Source organism: Silurus meridionalis, chromosome 14 (genome assembly GCF_014805685.1).
Source record: "Silurus meridionalis isolate SWU-2019-XX chromosome 14, ASM1480568v1, whole genome shotgun sequence".
NCBI lineage: Eukaryota > Metazoa > Chordata > Actinopteri > Siluriformes > Siluridae > Silurus > Silurus meridionalis.
Window position 1 is genome coordinate 6,350,976 of NC_060897.1, and position 25,692 is coordinate 6,376,667.

At 38.0% G+C, this 25,692-nt stretch overlaps 1 protein-coding gene across 1 annotated transcript in view; it reads right to left on the reverse strand.

Moving 5' to 3' along the window:
* Positions 1-1,493: 1,493 nt before the first annotated feature.
* Positions 1,494-25,692, reverse strand: part of stat5a (signal transducer and activator of transcription 5a) — a 95,177-nt gene continuing 70,978 nt past the window's right edge. The window contains 15 exon segments of the mRNA XM_046866036.1: positions 1,494-2,743; positions 4,019-4,123; positions 4,649-4,700; positions 6,044-6,199; positions 8,364-8,569; positions 10,411-10,505; positions 12,761-12,967; positions 16,802-16,894; positions 18,013-18,135; positions 18,484-18,571; positions 20,455-20,634; positions 22,222-22,377; positions 23,177-23,328; positions 25,537-25,640; positions 25,643-25,666. Coding sequence (XP_046721992.1) covers positions 2,620-2,743; positions 4,019-4,123; positions 4,649-4,700; positions 6,044-6,199; positions 8,364-8,569; positions 10,411-10,505; positions 12,761-12,967; positions 16,802-16,894; positions 18,013-18,135; positions 18,484-18,571; positions 20,455-20,634; positions 22,222-22,377; positions 23,177-23,328; positions 25,537-25,640; positions 25,643-25,666 — 1,865 coding nt within the window. The 3' untranslated portion in view covers positions 1,494-2,619.

Here is a 25,692-nt window from a genome sequence, read left to right on the forward strand (position 1 = left end):
AATAATGCAAGGAAAATCCAGGGACATTTTATGAAGTTATTAATGAGATGAGACTTGAATCGTGTTCAGTTGGTTTCTTGCTTTAGTAATGACATTCATTTTCTCTGTATTGGACACTTCTCTGTGATGCAGCACTCTGTTATAATGCACGTCTGTATAATATGATGGTTTCTACAGCCACAGCATCATGATGATGGTATTAAGAGGTGGACTGATTCAGGCAGGACCCCACTGAAGGCCTTGGTGTGAAATCCACAGCCTGCCGCTGCCTAAAATGATCTGTCAGATAAAGAAATCAAGAATAAACGTTACAGCACTGTTTAAATTATTTATAAAACTTTATTTTCAATTGTTCATCTTTTAAAACACATATCCAAGCACTACAACCGAGGGGGGGAATGGGAACGCTCACAAGACATCGGTCCAACATAAAGACACATCCACACACAACACACCCACACACTTGTCCACTGCCACCATGTGTTTGACAGATTGACACCCGAGTGACAAGACTGACCAGTCTCACAAAAAAAAGTATACAAAAAAAGGAATAAGAGAAAAAAAGAAAGAATGAAAGAAAACAAAATCACAACCTTCCACATAAAAAGGAAAAAAGTTTGAAGGGTACTCTGAGATGAATCAAACTGTGTTAATCAGAAACATTTAGCCAGAAACACACAAAGCACAGCGGCTAAATGAGCGCTCGCTGTATGGCCTGTGTTTAGTGATCCAGCAGCTCAGCTGAGGAGGAAAAGCGACATCGCAGTGTATTAGCAGAAGAAGAAAAAAAAACCTCGCTCTGATGCTGACTTCACTCGTTCCTTTACTTAATGGACGTTTGTCACTTTTTTCCAAGAGTTTTGCAAAGCAAAAGCAATTTAAGCAAAAGCATTTTAAGCAAAAACAAAAATCAGCATGCAAGTCTCCATCCAGGTCTTCATTTTTCTCCACTTTTTTAATTATTTTTTACATTTTCAAAATGATCTCAGACTAAACAGAGTTGCATGCATAGTTTTAAATGGAGCGTGTGGTTTTTAAGAACGAAAAGAAGTTCGGTAATGGTGAAGCTGCAGTTTGCTGGCATTTTCTTGCAGGCAGTTGAGAGCTGTATAAAAAAAAAATATACAAAATAAAAATAAAATAAAAAATTCTAAAAAAACACTGCTCCTTTATTGGCTGGATTCAGTCAGCATCAAGAGGATTCTACTGCCAAGTGTTTATCAAGGTTGCATTCACAGTACACAGAACATAGAGAGAGAGAGCGAGAGAGAGAGAGAGAGAGAGAGATAGAGAGAGATTCCACAGTAATAAAATAGAATTGTGTTAAAGAAAAATAAATTCACTATATATATATATATATATATATATATATATATATATATATATATATATAAATTTTCTTTTTTTTACATCACATCCACTGCATTTCTTCTTTATCCTGAGTGTGTGTGTATAATTATATATATATATATATATATATATATATATATATATATATATATATATATATATATATATATATTTACTGGTAACTGGACACAGGATTAGAGCAGCTTAGGTCACCATGACAAGTGCAGTGGTTCACTTGCGAACTCTTGAGTACAGCGTGCATTATAACAGTGTTTGTCCGGCGCACTAATACATCAGCACACACTTATTCAGCTGGAGAAACAGAAGAGAGAGAGAGAGAGAGAGAGAGAGAGAGAGAGGCTCGACACCGTGCAAACGTGTGCACGTTTGTGTGTGTGTGTTTCTCAGGGTCATAAAATACCCGGAGTTCTCAGATACTTCTTCTCACCCATGTATGATTAATGATGTGCGAGCAAGTGTGTGTGCATGCACGTGTGTGTGTGTGTGCACGCGTACTGTATGTCTAAAACATTCAGGCATTGAAAAAGCACGTCCAGTCTGCTCAGGAACATTTGTACACATACCGACTATAAATGGCTTCTACACAACTGAATTACGCTTTTTTTTTAGTGTATCGAATGTACATTACAACAGTGATCTCATGTCGCCAAAGTAACAGTGATTTCACCCCCCCAACCCTAACCCCGCTCAAGACCAAAAATAAAATGCGTTTGTTCCAGAGTGCAACAACTATTGAGGAGGAAAAAAAACCCTAAAATATAAATCTGAACACAGTATATATATATATATGTATATATATATATATATATATATATATATATATATATATATATATATATATATATATTTTTTTTTTGTTTACAGTAGTAAAGTTCTATGTTGGGCTTTCTGATGTTGAAAGACGATCTTAATTCAAATAATATGATAAAAAAAAAATACACGTGTAACAACATTTTCACAATACTCTTTGGTAGCATTGAGCTGAAGAGAAAGCTAGTAGTATTTTTTTTTTCTTTCTGTCCTCTTGCAAACGCGCATCCACGTGTCACGTGTGAGGAGATGGAAGAGAGGAAAGAATAGAAATAATAATTAAAAAGAGAGAGGAAAAAAAGAGACCGAAATAAAAGTCGAAAGCAAACCACAGCCATCACTGAGCTTTTCACATTTGGGATGAAATGACGGAGAGGGAAAAGGGGAAGAGAGACGAATAAACTATTGTTAAGGGAGAGAGGTGGGAAGTTCGCGAGGTCACGACTGCTGGCCGCTCCACTGGCCTTCCATTGGTCGGCGGAGCAGCTCCTCTACGTGTCTCGCTACATCCATGGTGTCGTCCAGGTCGAAGTCGCCATCGCCGTCCAGCATGCTGTCGCTCCTGAGAGAAAGAGAGTGATAGAGACGGAGAAGAAGGACTAATAAGTTCCCTTTTTTCCACCGTTGTCAACATTTTTAATGGTGCATGAATGTTCATGTCTAGGCCTTCAATGTTTAGTGTATATTTTAACGTGAAGTCGGGACGAGACATATTGGGTGTGGCTCCTCCTCCTGTTTCAAAACTAGCCAATAGTGTTTAGCTTACAATAAGCCATAGACGTAAACCTAAGCAATAACAACATATTGGATTCACACTTTTTTACACGTTTTCCAATTCAAATGATTTCCTTCTCCACCGAATTGCAGTTGAATAACAAACACGAGCGCTCCATAGCCAGAGGCACATTTACGCTTCCTGACAGAGGCGCAAAAATGGCAGTACGTTGGGATGCCGCACACTGGCTCTTTGTACGTATTAGGGATGTGCATCTACGTAACTGAGGCTGATGTGATTTGCATCTCAATTCATATTCAACCATACGATATATTAAAGATACATATGAAGCGGCTACCGTTGCGATACGATTCACCGCTATTGTGATGTCGTGCGAGCCGATTCCAATTCAATTCATCACAATGCAATTAAATAAAAAAAAAACAAGATGATGCTATGAAATTCAATAAAAATTTTGGATTAGACAGACAGCAAATCAATTTACTTGAGCTATTTTGACAAAAATAGCTCAATATCCAAGTTTCATTTCTATAGTATTGTCCCTTATGAAGACTGAAATGTCAGGGGTGTACTCACTTTTGTGAGATGCTATATAAATAAATTGGATTTTTTTTAAATCAGTGCATCAGATCGTTAACTTTTATGCCGGTGCACTGATGCGCATCGGTGAATCTTACCATCCCTTATACTTAGTGCATTTATTCTTGTATTTAACCCTCTTTTTTGGCAGGGGGAATGAGGCACCAATCAGGATCTTGCAAACCCCTCAACCAATGTACAGTTGCTCCCCTGCTTCCTGATATAAATTCTCTCCCGAAAACAAGTGTGAGACACTTCAGAGTCCAGAAAATTTGATGGAGGAGAACCTGAAGTGAGGCGTCATCGTAATCGTTGAAACCACATACCTTCTGAATGCACATTTTCTAATTGTTGAAAGCACATTGGCTTTATAGCTCACCTTAAGGGGGACATTTTCATACAAAAGGCTATTAATTATTTAATTGTATTATATTTTGCGTGATTTCGATTGATTTTCTGAAAGTACGGATGAGCCGCGCACACACAACACAGCATGGTGGATGGTATCATGTTGACGCTTACATTGGTGGGTAGATGGCGTAGTTCTGTGGGTGACTGACTGCAGGTGATGCTGCGTGATCCATGTAGGTTGGATTTGCTGCTGGGTCTGGATTAGGGGCCGTAAACCTGAACACACACACACATCAATCAATTCTCCTTCGCACACGAATGGTGTTTCTGTAATTGACCGATGCTTAAGTTAACACCCTAGCAGGCTGCCACTGTCCTGTTCCATCGGGAGCTGGTGTTAAGCAGCTAATGAAGCTAACCATGCTAACAGCTTTCATGTATGCTGCTGAGAATGTCCCTCTCCTGCTGAGACTCGAAACCGACGGCGGTGTTTTTTTAGCATGCTAACAACCTGCTTGAAGCACTAGCTTGCGGAACGTACTAATGCCCGCTAACTTGGCTTAGTGTATTCTGATGGTAACAATATGATTATGGAGTATGAGGTCTCCACGGTTACCGCTAAATTCCCTCTTGGCTGAAGTGAAGAAGCTGGGCCCAATACACCCGCATGCAATTAGCGTAACTGAAAGAGATTAGTGCTCGGGAGATTAATAAAAGTCACAGTGACTTTTACTGAACAATCAGCATTCACAAGCATTCATAGAGGAGAGGAAAAAAAAAAAAAAAAGTGCGGATACTCACTCTGGTACCACTTGTTTGATTTGCGGTTTGACGTAGCCGTCCACTGCTTTCGCTATACGGGTCGAAGAGAAAGAAACGATTAATAAAGCAGTTTATTACGGAGTCTTTCATTGTCAGCGAGTTTACCCAGAACTCGGCAAGACTCCGAAACGCACACTTCCATACAAAGGAACAATTCAGCGGCAAACTTTGGATGGCCTTTATCTATAATCACATCACTAATCCTCTCAGCAGGGAATTGATTTGAATGCAATGCTTTGCAATAGCATTAGGGGCACTCGGAGACATTTGTAACAGACTGAGCACTTACTTCCCCATTTACGATTGTACGAGGACAACACTTAGAAAGCACTGAAATCAAAATTCAAATGTCTTCAGCACTCCTCTTCAGATGGTCTTGGTGTCGGACGAAACAATGTGTTTGTCCATGTGGGTTTTTCCGCATTTACAGATTTGTACATGGTGTTAAACAAAGATTTATTAATTGTCCAATGTACACAAGAAGTTTTTAATCCTGACTATTTTTTTCTTAACTCCGCCTTCAACTCCTCCAACCCTGGTCTTAGCAGAAGTGCTTATTACTCCAGCTATTCGGTATGAATGCACCTGTTATAATATGCTGTTGTATATGGTAAGAGCTATTCTATGGTAACAGCTCAAAGCCCAACAAGAATTTGCTTGTTCAGCAAAGAACAATGCTATGATATAAGCACAATAACACACCCCACTTTAGTGAGGTGGGAGGTAACCTGACATGAAGCCTGTATTATTTTAGTTTAAGGATGTGGGGGGAAGCAGGAATCCTAGCTTTTTCAAACTGATTACTTTTTACGATGACTTTCTTTTACACTATTTCTGCTGAACACGGCCTATTCTTTTAACCGTAAGCAAATACAGTGGAACCTCGATTCTCGTGACCTTGACACTCGCGACCTGGATAGCTGGTGGGTTTCATTTGGAACCAGACTGAGAGAAACTCGGGAAAAATCAGACAGTTTTTAAAATAGATTTTGTACTCATTAATTACATTAAAAAAATTCAAAACAATTAAAAAACATTTGTGACAAGTAATTCAAATTTTTGTTGAGTTTACAGTACATGTACAATTCCCCTTGAAAAAGGAAACATCAAATGGAGAAAGTCAAAACCTCACGATTTTTTGTTACTTGCGATGGGTCATAGGACGTAACCCCCGTGAGTATCGAGGTTGCACTGTATAATGCTTGAGTTGTATCCTTGTAAATGCGAAGAATTAAAAAAAAAAAAGCAAATTCAATGTTTTGACAGAGCAAAGACATTCACTTGCAGCTTCATTTCTCTTTAACAAGTATTTATTATTTCGCTCGCTCTCTTCCAGGCACACACAGGGTGTTAGAAAAGAATAGAGTGGCTTACACAGAGGAGGGGTGTAGTACTTGGAGAAGACCTCGTCTTTGGGTCGATCGGGGTACAGGAACAGCAGGTGATTCAGGTCACTTATGCGGTCAGCCAGCGAGCGAATAGAGAAGTCTTTGGTTGTGTAGGGCATGAGGTTCCACACCATTCTTTCACCTGCCGAAAAACACACACACACACATACACATTTAGAAGCACCCACAAGGGAACTTTTGCTGCGCTTAAAAAGCATCTTTAGATGACACTCAGTGTGTCATTGATTAAATAATAAGCCTGATGTGACTAAGAGAGTTTAATTGGTATTAATTATTGCCATATTTTCCTTTCGATCATCTTTTCAGCTGGTTTTAAATTGTGCTCAATTGTGCAGTAGTAAATAAACAAATGAATAGTATCACTGGGCTGTCCGAGATTTGCTACAGTGTACGTTTGAGTTATTGTGGCTTGATGGGATAACAACCACAGAGCGCCACAGGAGATCATTACAAATATATAACTCTTTCCTCTGAGGGTTTAACGGCTGGTCCACGATATAGATGACATAGATAAAGTATAGTTATTAGGGCTGTCAAAATTATCATTTGGGTTTTACCTTTTTCATCAAAAATAGAAACAAATAAATATAAGTGGCGAAATTGAAACATTCAACGCGACACATTTATTCACGCCGTCCTTTTTCTTTACTCAGATAATAAAAAATTATATATAATAAACTCCAGCCAAAAATCTTTTTTAAAACACTAAACTTGTTTTACTGATGCGCCAAGTCGAAAAACAAGCACCAAAATCCGCCATGATGCACACATCTGGCATTTAAACCCGTCTGTGTGGAAACATAGCAAAAAGGTCCACTTGGCGTCCCGATGATTTACGTACAGTGGAACCTTGGATTGCGAGGAACATGCTTGACGAATGCTTTGCAGGACGAGCAAATATTTCGATTTAATCTTGTTTCAGATAGATTAAGGACAATCATTTATACATAAAAAACCATAAATGATTTTTATATTAATAGTTTTGGGTGTGTGGAACGAATTATTTGAATGTACATTGTTTTATATAGGAATTTTTTTTATCATTTTATTCCCAATGTAAATGTTACTTTAAAACATTTATAAGAATATTTTGTCTTCATGCTCTATGTTGAGTTTGGGTTCACTAACAATAAACATACATTTGCATAAAGCATCCATATTTGTCCATGCCCATGTTGATTAGAGTGTTAAAAACTTAAAAAGTATTAATTTAATATTTTAATATTTTAATCGCTTGACAGCCCTAATACTTAGAGATTTTCATGCCACACTTATATAATATCCATATCTTGGGCGATTTATGTGCAATTATTGTTACATGAGCCGTAACTTGTATAACTATCATTGTGGTCTGACTTTGTCTGCCACCTGTTTCACTGCTGCTACACATTTTGTACAGTGTATTCCAATAAGACTGGAAATTCATTAATTGTACAGCATCTACAAGTTTCTATTTTACTTTCATTGAACTGTGAGCAACTGCAACCTAACAATTTCCCTGTGGAATAAATAAAATATTTTGATTCTGAATAGTGTCATTTGTGTATAGCAACAATAAAACCACATCTAATAAAAATACATCATTTCTATATTTTAAGTGCATTTATGTGAAGGCTATTCCACAATGGGAATGGTTTAATCTTTAAATATTCCTCGACAATAAATATATTCTAAGACATGTTGTCTAAGAGTTACAGAATATTAGCAGCCATCTGTTCCTTTTGAAGCGGTCTTTGGACACTGAAGATATGATCGCTGATACTCATATACATATTCCATCGGTTGTTGGTGTGGTCACCTGACTGATACCTGACTCTGAAATCTACCACGGTATAAGATGTGGTGACTGTAGAAGCCATGTCAAATGATTTTCATTCACAAAAATATCATCTATGGTGCTGTTGTGCCCTGTGGATTACGGAAGCTGGTCAGGATAGAAGTGTTTCATCATAGGATAAAGGTGATGGTTCCATTGAAACTTCTATTGATTTGTATGCCCTCATCCAGCAAAATATATAAATGCTTTTGAGCAACAAAAGCCACGGGTTATTCCGTTAATCTATCACCGTAATGTATGTTAATATTCTTAAATAATAACATACATATTAAAATACTATTTACTATGAAAGATCTAGGGAATAAATGTGTAGCACACATTATATGTGAATATAAGTATATTTAGGTCATTATACATGTATATGTGATGCTGTCACATGGTTCACTGATGAAGGTTCTGCTTTACTGAACACAAGGTTAAGAGTTCAAATCCTCGCACTGCCACTGACCCGAAACCACATGCTCACGATCGGCTCTTGTAAGAACACATGATGCGGTGAAACGTGAAGGACCTGCTTTATTGGGATTCTCTGCCACCCAGGCGATGGTGATGCCTCCGATCTCTGAGTCACTGAAGCGTAACAGGAAGGTTCCATTTGGTTTGGACATCAGCATGTCCTGAGCCTGCTGCTTATTCACAAAGCCCAGGATCGCCCTGAGACACACACACACACACCCACAAACATATATTATTAAAGACATGCAGAGGTTTTCACTGTATAACAAATAAACCAACATATTGCTCATTTGGTTTGCAAATCAAAATATTTATAATTATTAAAGTTCCTGTATTTGTGTGAGTGCAGCATTAAACATTGGGCGTAACAATGAAACTTGCTGGGACATTTATAATCCCAGTTCAGTCCAAAAAGAAAAGAGCTTATTTTTCATAAATTGAATAAGATTCTAGTCAATATTTTCCTTAAAAACAACCAGAAAACAAATCGAGCAATTTCAATTGGCAAAAATTATGTAAACGATTAAAAAGTCATGCGAGTCATACTGTAACTATTTGCTTCTAATATTTGATTGAATGTGATAATTAAGTGATAAATAAGTAAATAAGTGCAGTAACATGGTTCTGAGAAAAAGGCAGTAAAATCTATGGAAAAAAGTGTTTTCCCTGTGATTTACAGTATAATCGAATATAGGAAGTGTGGAATGCTTTAGCTGGATTGGACAACTAATTGGTTAAGTCCATGCTTTAAGCAGGGTCTGGAGAGTCCATGATAAACATTATGGGGTTAGTACAGATTTCTTGACAGACACTGGATAATGTAAATGTATATATATATATATATAAAATACCAATTATACAAAAAACGCTCTTTAGTGCAGGGTGATGTAACCTAACATAAAGCCTGGATTATGTTCAGATTTTTATAACCGGAGTGTGTGTTATTCCTTACATCAGTGGTCCCCAAACTACGGCCCACCCCACATTTGGAATGGCCTTCTAAACAATGCCAGAGACATATTTTGGAAATATAATTAGTTGTAATAATGTTTACTCATATCATTCATGATAAAGGTTGGCTTTAAAATCAAAATTTCCCTTAGTTATTAATGTAGCCTAAATATTTGTCAGATTCACCCACCAACCAACAGAACGGTAGATTCAACATAGCATAAATCTTTTTCAGGATTTCAGTTGCAATGAATATGAAAAATGTCATTATGACAGTAATAATGCTCCTTTAATAGGCTATAGACTGTATCTCTTTAAATGTAATGGTCATGATACAATGCAAAACAAAATAATAAACTAATCTAGCATTACGAGGCATAATAAATGCATTTAAAACCGTAACAAAATCTCCACAATAATGCTGGTAGTCACTCCGGCCCATGTCATTTTCTGTTAAAGGCCCTCCTTTGAAGAAAGAAAAAAATGATGTGGCTCTCACAGAATGATTGTGTTGTGTTGACCGAATGTTAGTGTTGATTGAATGTTCCTACGATTGAACACTTTGTGGTCTTTCTGTTAATCTAAAAAGATTTCCCCTGTGGCAAAAGGTTTGAGAAATGCAGTTCATGTTAGCAGTTGTGTGTTATTAGCAGTGCAAACGGATTCCACGTGGAGCTCAGCCTGGCTTGGAGCAACAGTGCAGGCTGTGAAGGCTAGGTTAGAGAGCAAGTTGCTCAATGAGGAGTTAATGTACACTGACCGGGTGCCATCTCTTGTGTAAGTCCCAAGCCAATCATTTTGTTGCCAAAAAAAAAAAAAAAAGGATTCTCAGTAACTCGGATTCTCGTTAATACGAAAGCGCGGTCGGCTAAAAGGTAAACAGGAAACGCATGTATAGCATATTCCGTTTTACATTATCCAGTGTCTGTCAAGAAATCTGTACTAACCTTAGTTCAAAAACAGCAACACCTTTATTGTGAAGATTGTGACAGCAGGTGCACACTGGTGTATGTGGAGTTTATCCTGGTGCATTATGTAACCCAGCTTTTTGACATGTGTTACAACAGAAAGTACAGATCGGGTCTTACCCATCATTCCAGTGAGGTTTCAGGTGCTTTTTCGTGAGCTCCATGACGCCGTCAAACCACTGCCAAAATGTGAAGTTTCTACCTGGAAGGCTTTCCTGGATACACACATAGAAATACAAATTATATCCATATCTATCTCCATATCTATCTATCTATCTCCATATCTCTCTCTCTCTCTCTCTCTCTCTCTATCTTTCATCTATCTTTATATCTATACATCCATCCATCCATCCATCTATTATTTATCAATCAATCCATCCATCCATCCATCCATCCCTCTCTCTCTTTCTCTCTCTCTCTATCTATCTATTTTGCCTGTATAGTACATTGGTTGAAAACGTGCAGTTCAGCGTTTGCATGCGTCAGAGCTTTGCTTGTGTGTGTGTGTGTTTGTATTTTGGATCATAAAGTGAAGTTCGAAGCTTATGAAACACGAGAATGTGCTACTGGAGGACACGTCCATCTTACTGATGTTCACTTGCTTATAATCAGTAATCTAGGTGAAAAGTCATGGAGTGCAAGTAAGGACATTAAGTTTTCTAGCTCGCGTTTCTGAGAAGACAGTTTGCAAATCGAGTCTCGCACACACACACACACACACACACACACACACACACACACACACACACACGCTTGACTCATGCAGACACACACACGTATCGACAATTATAATGCAGCTACTTAATCTAGCTCTATACTTAATAAGCAAGAATAACAATTTTGCCATTGTTTACTTTTTAAATGGCTGCAGTTTTCAATAAAAGCATTCAAGCACCGATCAGAACCATCAGATATTCCTATGCTTGTGAAATACCCACAAATATATAATATTTATGTAAAACCGGGAAGTGCATGTCAGGTGTTTTTATGTAAATGACAACTGACACTATAGTGCTGTAAATTTTTATCATGCACCCTGTGAGACTCTGTGAAAAGACTGATATTAAATGCATAAAGCACTTCTTTCAGCAAGCAATTTTTTGGACCTTGACTTCCAAATGTGTCAACAGAAAAAAATAAAGAATAATTGTCCTGAACACTGACCACTCGGTGTAGCAAAGCAGCACGAGGCCGTTTCAAAGGCAAGTACGGCCTGAGGTCTGCATATCTGAACCCTGCAGCATCAAGGCTTCTTTCACTTGGTAATCATAAACCATTTTAATGGAAAGCAGAGCGTGGCACGGAGGGAGAAACATGTTCCAAGTGTTCACTGAGGCGCAAAAATAACGACTGATATGCGAATGTTAAAAAAAAGTTTCGAATGGATGAGCGCGGTTTAGGATTAAACCCTTTTCTGAAATGGTGTTTAGAAATTGTATTGCTATTTTGGCTTCACAAAAACAGGACAGTACACAAATTACAGTGAAGATAGAGATTTTGATACAACTGATGCACTTCTGCAAGTTTTTAGAGTAGATAATTTTGTTAAATGGATTTTTATCTGATCCAGAAACTCACATTATTGGCATTATGCTTTATTACTTGGTTGTTTCAACTGAACTCTTTTTATCAACCCAATCTGCTATTACAATTACATTTTGCTACTCTAAGAATACTGACAATATTTCTGTCACACCCAATCTAAGATATGAGCCTAATATCGCCTTAAATCAACGGAAATAATTTTAATACTTTGCTATGAATGTAATTTAATTACTAACAGTGTAAATCAGGTTAAAATCAGCCCATTCAGCTGTAAAATTAAATAAAACTCCATTGATGTGAATTTATTTTAAAAAGAAATGCAATCTTATTTAAATTATTATTATATATTATATTAGAGCATATTATTAATTACAATTATATTATCATTATTATATTTAGCCTATTTTATTAGAGCCAAAGAGCGTTTCATTTCTGAACATTCATCCCAAGATGATGTCATTCGGTGTTTTATTGAGGATTAGATTAAAGCTATATAAAAAGAAAAAAGTATACTATAAAGAACTGCAAAATAAAAAGTCAATATACATATAAAAATGTAAAAAACATTGGACTTTAATTTCAGATTAAGCTGATTATGGAAGTGATGGCTCAGAGGTTAAGGCTCTGGGTTACGGAATGGAGGAATCAAACCCTACCGTTGCCAAGCTGCCATTTTGAGACCTCAAGCCAAGCCTTTCTAATCAGCTGGGATATCGGAAGAATACATTTCACTTTGCTGTAATGTATGTGACAATAAAACCCTCTTTCTTTATTAACCTGACAGATTCCTGTTACACTAAAGTTCTCCATTAATGCAAATATTTCACTAAAGTCATTATGATGTAACCCAGTAAGACACAAACATGCTCAGGTTGAAATTTTCCTTGCTGAAGTGTATGTGGTGTAGTGTTCGGTGGTGTCATACTCTGTTAAATTGGGACCAGGTCATGGTCATGCCTCGGTAATCTTCAGGGTTGGAGCTGGAGCTGCTGAAGGCCTTCTGAGCGAGGAAGACCAAATTCTCCTCAGACAGGCCTCTGTTCGACTGTACCTCTGCCTTGTACTTCATATTGAGAGCCTCACATAGCTGTGGCCACATCACTTTATCAGGAACGAGGAAAGGGACTCGGCCCTGAAAGTGGAAACACAAAATCAGAATGAAGAGATTCACTAAAACACACAGAATCATGTAAAAATAAAGGATTTGGCTAGAAGAATGACAAAACCCACTATCACACCCATTAAATTAGTCTGCCTTCAGTTGAGGCCAAGAAGCCCAAACCTCAATATTACAATGCTCCTGTATACAACGCGAGCTCCATGAGGATTTGGAAGGAGCCCGTAGTCTTGCACAGAGCCTTTGTCATCCTGGAGCTCACTTCGCATACAGAAGCATTGTCATGCTGGAAGAGGTTTGAGCCGTTCTGTTTTAGGGTGATGATATTCGTTTTAGAATACAAAGACATTCTATGCAAGTATCTGCTTCTGACTTTAAAACACTTTACCCCTCCATTTCTTTTTTTATTTCCCCTTTATTCTTTTCTTCACCTTTTTTAATCTTTAGATGTGTTTATTAGTTTGCTGATTATGATGCTATTTGCATTATATTCTCCTGGGAGAGAGAATAAATGAAACGGGAAACAAGATCATGTAAAAGAGTTGAGTACAGAAAGTGGTGTAGTTTCTGTTAGTACAAAAAGAGATGTGGGATAGAAACTGGTTCAGCAAAAAAAAAAAAAAAAAATATATATATATATATATATATATATATATATATATATATATTTGTTGTTAGTTCTGAAAATGATGTAACAAATGGTGTAACTTTAACACTACTTTTGTCTATATAATGTACTTCACAATATACAGACAAAAATAAATATAAGCTGCTATAAATAAGGATTTTTAATCCGTTTTAAAAGTTATACTGGACATCTAATATAAAATAATCAAAAATATTATTAATAATAATAATAATTATAATTATTAATGCAAAAATGAATATATAGTAAAAAAAAATAATTAATTATTAATAAAATCAATAATTTTTCTTTATTATTGTTGCTGCTGTTGTTTGTGTCGTTATAAAATTAATAGCTATAGTTTTATATAAAATAGTTTGAAGAAGTCCAAAAATACAGCAGAAATAAAAATTGAATAGTGTGTTGAATATTTAGTGAGCTTACATTCACCCACCTGGTCATACCTCTAAAGGGAAACATTAAGTTATATTAATATCACAGAATTCATTTCTCAGAGTTTTATTGTAACTGAATCCAGTTTCTCGTGCTTCCAATCGGATCTGCACAAGGTTCAAGCAATCATATTCAACTAAACACGCCCGCTGATTGTATACTGTGCACTGTACATTCAAAAATATCCCCTTTTTATAGTTACTTTATTGCAAGAGGCAGCAAGTGGTGAAGATTGTGCTTGCAGATATGCTAAAAATCTAATTCGTTTGAAAGACAACACCAAAAAGAGTGCTCCTCTTATTCCCCTTTCCTGCAATGTTTGGAAATATAGAAACATATTTGTGTGTCTATTGTCTGCAAGAAATTGAGCCTAATACTGCATATTACTAAAAGTATGACTGAGCACCTGTTATTCCATGCTACTGGGTTCATGTTTATTTGTAACCACTTAACGATGACTCACAGCGACAGTCATTTTGACCCAGAACATTTCTGCTATTCGTCTAAGTCAAACATAATAAGGCTTAAGTGCTCTTGTGCTCGTGAAGGTAATATTTTCTAGAGTGGGTGAGCGCAAAAAGTATTGACGTCCTCCAGAACTCACCGGTTCAGCAAAAGCGTTGTCCCATAGAACCGTGGCTGTGGCATTGTTATCCTGACTTCCGTGGACAATCACCACAACGGGCAAAGACAGGGTCTGGAAAGAGCATAAAGACAGAACAAGGGGAGGTGAATGAAATTCAATTGCTTGCATCATGCCAGGTTAGCGACTGGACAGCTGAATGGCTGGATTGGTAAGGTGCTGCGCGAGCATGTGCTCGGAATACAATCGTATTATTTGGGTGACGGGAAGAGGTGGCTTCAACAGGGCTAAAAGCTGTGTGTTTTATATATATATATATATATATATATCCAGATGAGAATGGGTTCCCTTTTAGTCTGGTTCCTCCCAAGGTTTTGCTATGTCAGGAGTTTTCCTTGCAACAGAAGCTCAGTAGGAATGACCTTAGTAACAAAAACAAAACAAAAACAGGAATAAAAATATAATTGAAATTACACCTATCAGGCATAAAGTTGATGTGTTAGAAGCAGGAAAAATGGGCAAGCGTAAAGATTTAGCGAGTTTGACAAGGTTTGATGGCTAGACGACTGGGTCAGAGCGTCTCCAAAACTGCAGCTCTTGTGGGATGTTCCCAGTCTGCAGTGGTCAGTATCTATCAAAAGTGCTCCAAGGAACAGTTGTCCAATGGACAGCCGTGAACCGGCGAAAGGGTCAAGGCGGCCAAGACTCACTTACGCTCACAGCGAGCGAATGCTGGTCCGTGTGGTCTGATCCAACAGACGAGCTAATTAATTAAATTTAATTAAAAGACGGGATGCTTATAAGTGCCCGCCAAGCATTTTTTGAACCAGTGCAAATGAACAGCTGTGTTTTTAGCACAATTCATCTATACCAGGGACATTAGATGTGCAAGGAAGATAAGATCTTATGTTCACAGGTGGGAAAACTAGCACCTTCATATTTGCTTAAAGTAAATCGATAACTTTTTAAGCACGTTAAACAAGTGTTCACATTTTCACTAAGAGCCATTAGCATGCTAACCTGGTAAACTTTACAAGGAAAGTTTCGGTCTGTGGGAATGTTGTCTGTTGTATGCTCGAAGGAAATGTGTGTGTGTGTGTGTGTGTGTGTGTGGGATAGAAACTGGTTCAGCAAAAAAAAAAAAAAAAAAAAAAAATATATATATATATATATATATATATATATATATATATATATATTTGTTGTTAGTTCTGAAAATGATGTAACAAATGGTGTAACTTTAACAAAAATAAGACAAAAATAAATATAAGCTGCTATAAATAAGGATTTTTAATCCGTTTTTAAAAGTTATACTGGACATCTAATATAAAAATAATCAAAAATATTATTAATAATAATAATCATTATAATTATTAATGCAAAAATGAATATATAGTAAAAAAAAATCATTAATTATTAATAAAATCAATAATTTTTCTTTATTATTGTTGCTGCTGTTGTTTGTGTCGTTATAAAATTAATAGCTATAGTTTTATATAAAATAGTTTGAAGAAGTCCAAAAATACAGCAGAAATAAAAATTGAATAGTGTGTTGAATATTTAGTGAGCTTACATTCACCCACCTGGTCATACCTCTAAAGGGAAACATTAAGTTATATTAATATCACAGAATTCATTTCTCAGAGTTTTCATTGTAACTGAATCCAGTTTCTCGTGCTTCCAATCGGATCTGCACAAGGTTCAAGCAATCATATTCAACTAAACACGCCCGCTGATTGTATACTGTGCACTGTACATTCAAAAATATCCCCTTTTTATAGTTACTTTATTGCAAGAGGCAGCAAGTGGTGAAGATTGTGCTTGCAGATATGCTAAAAATCTAATTCGTTTGAAAGACAACACCAAAAAGAGTGCTCCTCTTATTCCCCTTTCCTGCAATGTTTGGAAATATAGAAACATATTTGTGTGTCTATTGTCTGCAAGAAATTGAGCCTAATACTGCATATTACTAAAAGTATGACTGAGCACCTGTTATTCCATGCTACTGGGTTCATGTTTATTTGTAACCACTTAACGATGACTCACCGCGTACAGTCATTTTGACCCAGAACATTTCTGCTATTCGTCTAAGTCAAACATAATAAGGCTTAAGTGCTCTTGTGCTCGTGAAGGTAATATTTTCTAGAGTGGGTGAGCACAAAAAGTATTGACGTCCTCCAGAACTCACCGGTTCAGCAAAAGCGTTGTCCCATAGAACCGTGGCTGTGGCATTGTTATCCTGACTTCCGTGGACAATCACCACAACGGGCAAAGACAGGGTCTGGAAAGAGCATAAAGACAGAACAAGGGGAGGTGAATGAAATTCAATTGCTTGCATCATGCCAGGTTAGCGACTGGACAGCTGAATGGCTGGATTGGTAAGGTGCTGCGCGAGCATGTGCTCGGAATACAATCGTATTATTTGGGTGACGGGAAGAGGTGGCTTCAACAGGGCTAAAAGCTGTGTGTTTTATATATATATATATATATATATATATCCAGATGAGAATGGGTTCCCTTTTTAGTCTGGTTCCTCCCAAGGTTTTTGCTATGTCAGGGAGTTTTTCCTTGCAACAGAAGCTCAGTAGGAATGACCTTAGTAACAAAAAACAAAACAAAAACAGGAATAAAAATATAATTGAAATTACACCTATCAGGCATAAAGTTGATGTGTTAGAAGCAGGAAAAATGGGCAAGCGTAAAGATTTGAGCGAGTTTGACAAGGTTTGATGGCTAGACGACTGGGTCAGAGCGTCTCCAAAACTGCAGCTCTTGTGGGATGTTCCCAGTCTGCAGTGGTCAGTATCTATCAAAAGTGCTCCAAGGAACAGTTGTCCAATGGACAGCCGTGAACCGGCGAAAGGGTCAAGGGCGGCCAAGACTCACTTACGCTCACAGCGAGCGAATGCTGGTCCGTGTGGTCTGATCCAACAGACGAGCTAATTAATTATTATTTTTTTAAAAGACGGGATGCTTATAAGTGCCCGCCAAGCATTTTTTGAACCAGTGCAAATGAACAGCTGTGTTTTTAGCACAATTCATCTATACCAGGGACATTAGATGTGCAAGGAAGATAAGATCTTATGTTCACAGGTGGGAAAACTAGCACCTTCATATTTGCTTAAAGTAAATCGATAACTTTTTTTAAGCACGTTAAACAAGTGTTCACATTTTCACTAAGAGCCATTAGCATGCTAACCTGGTAAACTTTACAAGGAAAGTTTCGGTCTGTGGGAATGTTGTCTGTTGTATGCTCCGAAGGAAATGTGAATGTGTGTGTGTGTGTGTGTGTGTGTGTGTGTGTGTGTGTGTGTGTGTGTGTGTGAGACAGAGTGTGTGTATGGGGGCTCCTTTTTCTAGTGTTTGTATTAATCACATAATTTGCATGTGCAATCTCACCTTGACCTGAAAAACCAGCTCGTTGCCCCCGACACTAAACTGTGACTCGAACAAGATGGTGAACTTCTCCTCGGTTACCGACTCTGCCCCGCGCCGGTCTGAGCGCTTGATCCTCTTTAAAGACTGATGAACGAACAGAGAGTAAAGGATTGAGTGTTTTAGTAATGAACCGCATCACACCAGCTATTCAGAAGATACAGTCTCAGGTGGCCTTCTGAGGAACTTGTGCAGGGGGTGTGAAAAAAAAATTAAATGGAAATAGGAGTCTTTGCTTCCAGAAGTCACATCACTATTATTAGGTCTTATTTAGTTTTTGCTTCTTTCTCTATGACGTCTATAGATTAAGCAGAGATGCAGGAAATGACAGACAGACAGCAAAGCTCACTCAAAACACCATCTCTGTGTGCTTGTTGGAAATAAGTAAAAGCTAATAGATTGGAATTGAAAGTAAACCCAGTTAGCTTTCCTCACCATGTTCCTGAAGTGTGCAATCAGGGTGCCTGTGGTCTGGTGATACTCCATCACACAGTTATTATTCAGGATCTCGCCACTGCTGTCACTAAGGGTCAGACAGACAGACAGGGTGTTATATGTACCGAGAGATGGAAGACATTTTTACACTCACGTCAGCACCTTCGATAGATTTCTGACTTGTCTGGGTAATTATCAGCACAGGTTTTCACACAGACACACTTCTTCTGAACCATGGATTGTAAGATTTGATACTGAATCTCATTTCTGCTGTATTTTTTGATCGGAAAAAGAAAGCAGTATATAGTTCATTGCAATAATAATGTTTATTTAATTAGGGTTTCTGCAGGTTTCACAAAGTCAAATTTAAGACCTTTTTAAGACCGTTAACATTGAAATTTAAGACCGACATCAAAACACACACACAAATACGTTCTTAGCAACTCGCCTGATTAATTTTCATTTTTTAAACTGAGTATCGCTAAACTTATACTTCCTCAAAGCTAAAAAAATTAAACCCGTTTAACGTCTGTAAACTAACAAAAACATTCTAAAGTGCTACTGGAGCATTTCAATGAGAGTTAGAGTTGGAGATACATGAACATCAGAAAATTAAGAGCTGCTTAAAATGATTTTTTTTAAAGCCTAACATTAAGATTTTTACATTTTAGACTTTTTTAAGACACTGTGGAAATCCTGTTTATTAATACACTCATTTATGTTTTCTCATTTTCTAAAGTTTATAGATGCACATGATTGGGTAGTATCACTGTGACTGACAGGAGAGAGGAAGTAGGCCATGCTCCTGTCCAGAGAGCACGGTTAATTTTGCTTCCTCGGCTCCTGGCCAATAAAAAGGCTAAAGTTTATTTACATTTGCTCAATATTGATCAACGGGTTCAGTTGAGACCTTTCAGTGAAAGCCACGTCTTTGGATGCAGAAGCATTACGATTTCCATATACTTGTACTAGGAGACCCAAACGTGTTCCAGCATGACAATACCCCCGTGCACAAAGCTAACTGCATGATCATATATGCTTTACATAGTTTGAAATGAATTCATCCTATTGGGATAAACTGAACCGCTGACTGCACTATACATCAGTACCTGATTTCACTAACACCCTTGTTGCTGAATGAGTCCAAATCTCCAAAGAAATCTAGTGTAACATCTTCCCAGAAGAGTGGAGGTTATAAAAAAAACAGCAAATGAAGGCTAAATGTGGAACGGGATGTATAAAAGCACATACGGATCTTTGTGGTCTGGTGTCCACAATTTTATTTATCCATGTAGTGTAGACCTAAAGCAGGAAGTTCAATTCATCGCTTTACTGAAAATGGCTCTGTGGGCACCACGATCGCATGATCACGTTCACCAGTGGTGTGGTGAGCACTTCAGTTCACTTAAAGCAGAAAGGAAAGCAAATAGATTTGGGTGGGCAAATAATGTGCAGGGGTTCATACGGACCTGATGAAAAGATTATCCTTTCTTTTTTTTATCATTTCCAACTGAAATGCAGAGAAAGTGATTCATAGTTCATTTCTTAATGAGAAGGTGAATGTGCTGAGGCAAGAACAGACAAAAATACAAGAAAAAAAACACTGGGGACATCAATGTCCTATTACAGCTGAGACATTCGCACCAAGTGTCTCATCAAATTTCAGAGACTTTAACTAAACCACATTAGAGTCCAGAGGATTAGTGGGTGGAGCCAAAATGGGACATACAGTATGAACATAATCTATGCTAACTAAACAATGTGTTATGTCACAACCATGTGACCAAAGCTTCATTCCAGAGTTTTTGGACAAAATGAGATTATGCCACTTTAAATTTACTTTTAAATCCTTTAAATTGGGTTTCTCAAGGCACTCCATATCTTCCTGTGTTTTTTTTATGTATATGTGTCTTACAAATGCATACATTGGCGCTGTGTCTGTCTCATGCACTGCGTACAAACAAAACTCACTTCCGGGTGTTTTCGTTCTTAAGAAGCGCCTTGGCCTGCTGCTCGCTGATTATGGTGGCTTTCACCTGAGGAGGGTTCATGTGCACGTTGAGTTTTCCTCCGACTAGCAGACGCACCGTTGCCGCGAACTTCGTCTGCGTCTTCAGCACCTGAGGTGGCTGCTTCTCTATGATGAAGGTGCTGAAGAACAAAAAAAATAAACACAAACACACGAACACAGGATAAACACCTGAAATAGCTCGAACACATGTTTATCAGTCAATGCTAAATTCAAACTGATTTTAAACTCGTTTTCTAAATTCCTGGTCTTATTGCCTGTTTAAGAAAAGAACATTTCTTAGGATTTAAATTGCTATATCAATTCTAGATTTGCCTTCATTTTTCGATGCTTATCTGTATTTAGACACCCTGAGTACATACACACATCCAGGTACTGAATCTGGATACGGGATCTGTATTCTGAATATGGATACTCATGCTGTAGTTTGATATTTAAACTGGATACTTGATCTAAAACTAGATTTGCAACTAGATACTTGAATTCTGGATACTGAATCGGGATACTAGATCTGTATTTGTGTGCCGAAACTCGGCATGAATTTTAACCTAGCTTAGTGTACGTTGTTATATTGCTGGTTTAAATCGCTGGGGAATATCAGCGAGGATTTGAGCTAAATTAGATGTAGGTGACTGTAAGGACTAAGTATTGAAGTGTCAAACATCCATATTCAGACCTCGAAAGTAATTACAGATTTACGTACTACACAGTCAGAGGCATGTTTCATGTTTCAATAGATTTCTTTAGGCTGATGTCACCTTAAAAAATTAAGCAGGATTAGATATGGAGGTCACAATGCCTAATTACGCTTTTGTTATTGTCTCTGTGCATTTGAGCTGCAAAGTTCCAATGAAGCCTGTGACCATTAGTGAGTGAGGAGTTGATGAGTGACCATTTGGCAGAACCCCTGACAAAATAGCTTTCAAGTCTAGATTTACATTTACATTTACATATAGATCAATGAATACATCCTGAGACTGGTTCATTAGATCACAGACTAAGAATAACATTTGTCTAAAAACTTGTTAGGAGTTATAGTGAATCAGGATATGTAATCTGTATTTCAATACTGAATCTGGATCCTTGTCCTGGATACTGGATCTGAATATAGATACTGAATCTGGATACTGCCTATGTACACTAAATTTGCAATCTGGATCTGGATACATGATCTGAATTTGGGTACTGAATCTGGTTGTCTCTATCTTGATATGTGATCTGGATAGCAAATCTGGATGTGGACAGTGGATCTGGATAATAAATTTGCATTCTGGATCTGAATACCTGATCTGGAGTTGGATACTGAATCTGTGTATTGGATTTGGATACTGGATTTAAATACTGAAGCAGTATACTAAATCTGGATAATAAATTTGCATTCTGGATGTAGGTACTTAATCTGTATTAGGATACTAAATCTGGACAATAGCTTCATATTCTAGATCTGGATACTTAAAGTGTATTTGGATAGTGAATTAGCATTTAGTATTAGATATAAAATTAATCATTTAGTATCTGTTTGTCTGGATCTGGATATTGAATCGGAATGCTTGATTTGTATACTGAATTTAAATACTAAATTCTGGGTTAATTCCAGTCATCGGAAAATTTTACTGCAGAAGAAGATGAACTCACTCACTCACACACACACACACACACACACACACACACACACACACACACACACACACACACACACACACACAGACCTGGTGACGAGCGCTGAGATGATATCAGTGATGGTGCTGTTAAGATCATTGAGAAGTTCCTCGATAGGCCCAGGAATTGGCAGCTGCTGCCTTAAATGCTCCGCCCTCCGGATCTGCTGCCGATTTTGCCAAATGGTCTCCGCGAGCTTCTCACACCTACACAAACGCACACATGCACACGCACGCACAGAGCTCACGTCTCATTAAATGGCTTTACGGCTGTGATTATGCTCCAGGTGATGTTTTAACGCCAGAAAGCATTCCAAAACGAACCGACTCGTTTCAAAATATCTTAAAAGACTTGACGGTGGCTTCGCCTAGAGTGAACAGACAGCTGGTAGTGTGTGTTTGTGCCTCATGACGACGGGTAATCAAGTCCTGCCTTAGGCAATCCTATTCTGTGTGTTTGTGCCATAACTGCAGAATGCTTATTCCTCCCTCAGGCAGGTCAATGTGTATCGTGTGTACAATGACCACATGATCAGCAGTGTTTCCTCAGACAACCCTCTGTTGTTTTAGTGTGTGTGTGTGAATGCACCATGATATCCATATGGAGGTCCATAAGGTAGGAAAGCAAAGTTTCATCTACAGTATGGAACTCCTGACCTGTGCCCTAGTGCTCTTCCCTGTGGTGCTCAAATAACTATGTTTTTCATGTTTACTTTAGAAAAGTGCTACAGCACAATTCAACACTGGCAGTGACTTGCACTGTGGTGCATTTTTCACAGTGACTGTCATGGAAATAGCCCTTTCACCCAAACACACAAATTATTCCTATTAATTCTGTGTGTCCTGTAGGCTGTTTCGTGTCTTGCGTGTATTTTACAGCTGTATAAAGTTGAATCCTCCCTTAGGCAATATGTATATATATATATATATATATATATATATATATATATATATATATATATATATATATATATATATATATTTATATTTATATATATATAAATACCACGACTGCAGGATATCCAATCCTCCTTCATGTGGTCCTCCATTGCCGGCGAGCTGCTGACGTCTCTTCCACTGGATCAGCTCGTCGTCAAGTATCACTGTCTGCTGTTTCCGCAACAAGGCCAGCGTTTTCTGGTGCTTTTCTGCCAGGCCCTGAGCGCGCACACACACACACACACACACACACACACACACACACACACACACACACACAAAATAAGCCACATGTGATAAGTGATGCGGCTGTTTTTTATTTTACTACCAAAGTGAAGTAATATCCGGTCATTCACTCAACTGTCATCAGTAAATTCTTCATCCTGGTCGCTGTGACTGTAGAATCAAACCAAATTTCACATAAAGAATACAACCTGTATAAATACTAAATCTGGATGGTAGCTCTGGATGCTTGACCTTGATCTGGAACTAGGTACTGGATCTGGATACTGGATCTGTAAACCGATACTAAAACTGGCTAATCGATCTGTAAACTAGATTTGCAACTCGACACTGGATTTAAATACTTAACTCTGGACACCATGTCTGGATAGTGGATCTGTATTTGGACGCCGAATCCCGTTACTCAATCTGTATTCTGGATCTTGACATTCGTTCTGAATACTGGATGAGGATACTACTACTTATTCTTTCAGCTGCTCCCATTAATGATCGCCACAGCGGATTATTTGTCTCCATACTACTCTGTCCTCTGCATCTGCCTCTTTCAATCCAAACTGGACGTGGAAACTATATCTAAATAATAGATCTGCATTTTAATGCTGGATCTGGATACTGACTTGCCATTTTGACCGTGGATACGAGTTCTTTACACTGAATCTGGATAGTAGATCTGTATATGGATGCTGAATTTTGATACTTAAACCATATTCTGGATCTGAATACTGGATTTGAATATAGAATTTGGATTTGCATAGTACCGTTATTTCCGGACTATAAAGCCGCACCCATATATAAGCCGCACCCACTGAATTTGACAAAGATTTTAATTTTAAACATAAATAAGCCACACCTCTCTATAAGCCACAGTGAACTATACTGAAACTAATGAACTTTACACAGGCTTTAACGAAAGACACTAAATGCAATATGTTGCGCTTCTATTAGGAGCATAGCGGTATTTTGGGAATAGCCTGCCACTGCATTCGTCCGGTATTACTGCGTGTGTGTAAGACTGAGGATTATGTCCTATCCCTTCACCCTGACTAAACGCGTTACAACGGCTTGTATCTAAACTGTAGCCTACCAAGTAAGTCATTGTTCACTGTCTTCCTCCTTCCTTTCACAACTACAGTGGTACCTTGACCTACGAGTGCATTAATGTATGAGTTTTTCTGAGGTACGAGCGGTCACTCTGTCGATTTTTTTGCTTTGTTACGTGAGCAAAAAATTTAGGTACGAGCTCGAGACGCCGCTTTGTTATTTAGAAATGTATTTTCCAATTTAATAACATGAAACATAAAACGTGGTGTCATTTTGAGGGTTGGAACGGATTAATGCCATTTTAAGTATTTTCAATATGGAAAACTGATTTGCTGTGCAGGAAAATTGAGATACGAGCTCGTCCACGGAACGAATTAAACTCGTAGTTCAAGGTACCACTGTATTTCTCTCGGGAGTTTATCTTTTGGCATCGTCGTGCGTTTAAAAAAAACTTTTTTTCTCCCGATGCCGTGCAGCTCAGAACACAGGTGAGGTGTGTTTTTTCATTTCCGTTCGGCAATTTCATTGGTCTAATGTTATGTCGCTCAGTTTTTTGGCTTGAAGTTTGTGAAACCGGGAAAGACCCAGGAAAATTCCATATATTAGCCGCTTTGTTGTTAAAGCCACGGGGTTCAAAACGTGGGAAAAAAGTAGCGGCTTATAGTCCGGAAAATACGGTAAATCAATCTAGATTTTGGATCTTGACACTTGTTCTGAACACAGGTTTTGGATACTAAATCTAAATGTTAAATTTGATTCAGGAGCTGGAAACCGAATTGGCATTCTAAATCTGGATGTGTGTTCTGGATACTGAATCTTGATGTGTTTAGTGAACTTGCATACTAAATCTAGAAACCAAATCCGTCAGGTTAATCCACCTTGTGTGTGTGTGTGTGAGCACATGTGAAGGTACAACATGACACTAGTTTTAATGGCAAGCGGTAGCAAAGTGTTATCAGCTAAAAAAAAACCTTTGACTGCTTGAAAAACACGGCCCTATAGCCGCTAATCTCGTTGTGGTTCCTCTGAACGGTCTGCATCATCTCATAAAAGAGCCTAAAAATAAACTCTATGAGTCACTAAATGGGAACATTTGTGCGTCTTGTGTGTGTCTGCGCACTCGTGCATGTTGTGTGTATTCACCAGTCTGTATTTCTGCAAGGTGTTTGCTTCTCGTGTGAGCCAGGCTTCCACCGTGGCTCTTTTGCTCAGGAGGCTCGGCTCTCGCAGCTGTCTGTCAGCGGGGGCAGTGAAGCCAGACTTGATAGCTGAGCTAAAAGAGACATGTGCACAAACACC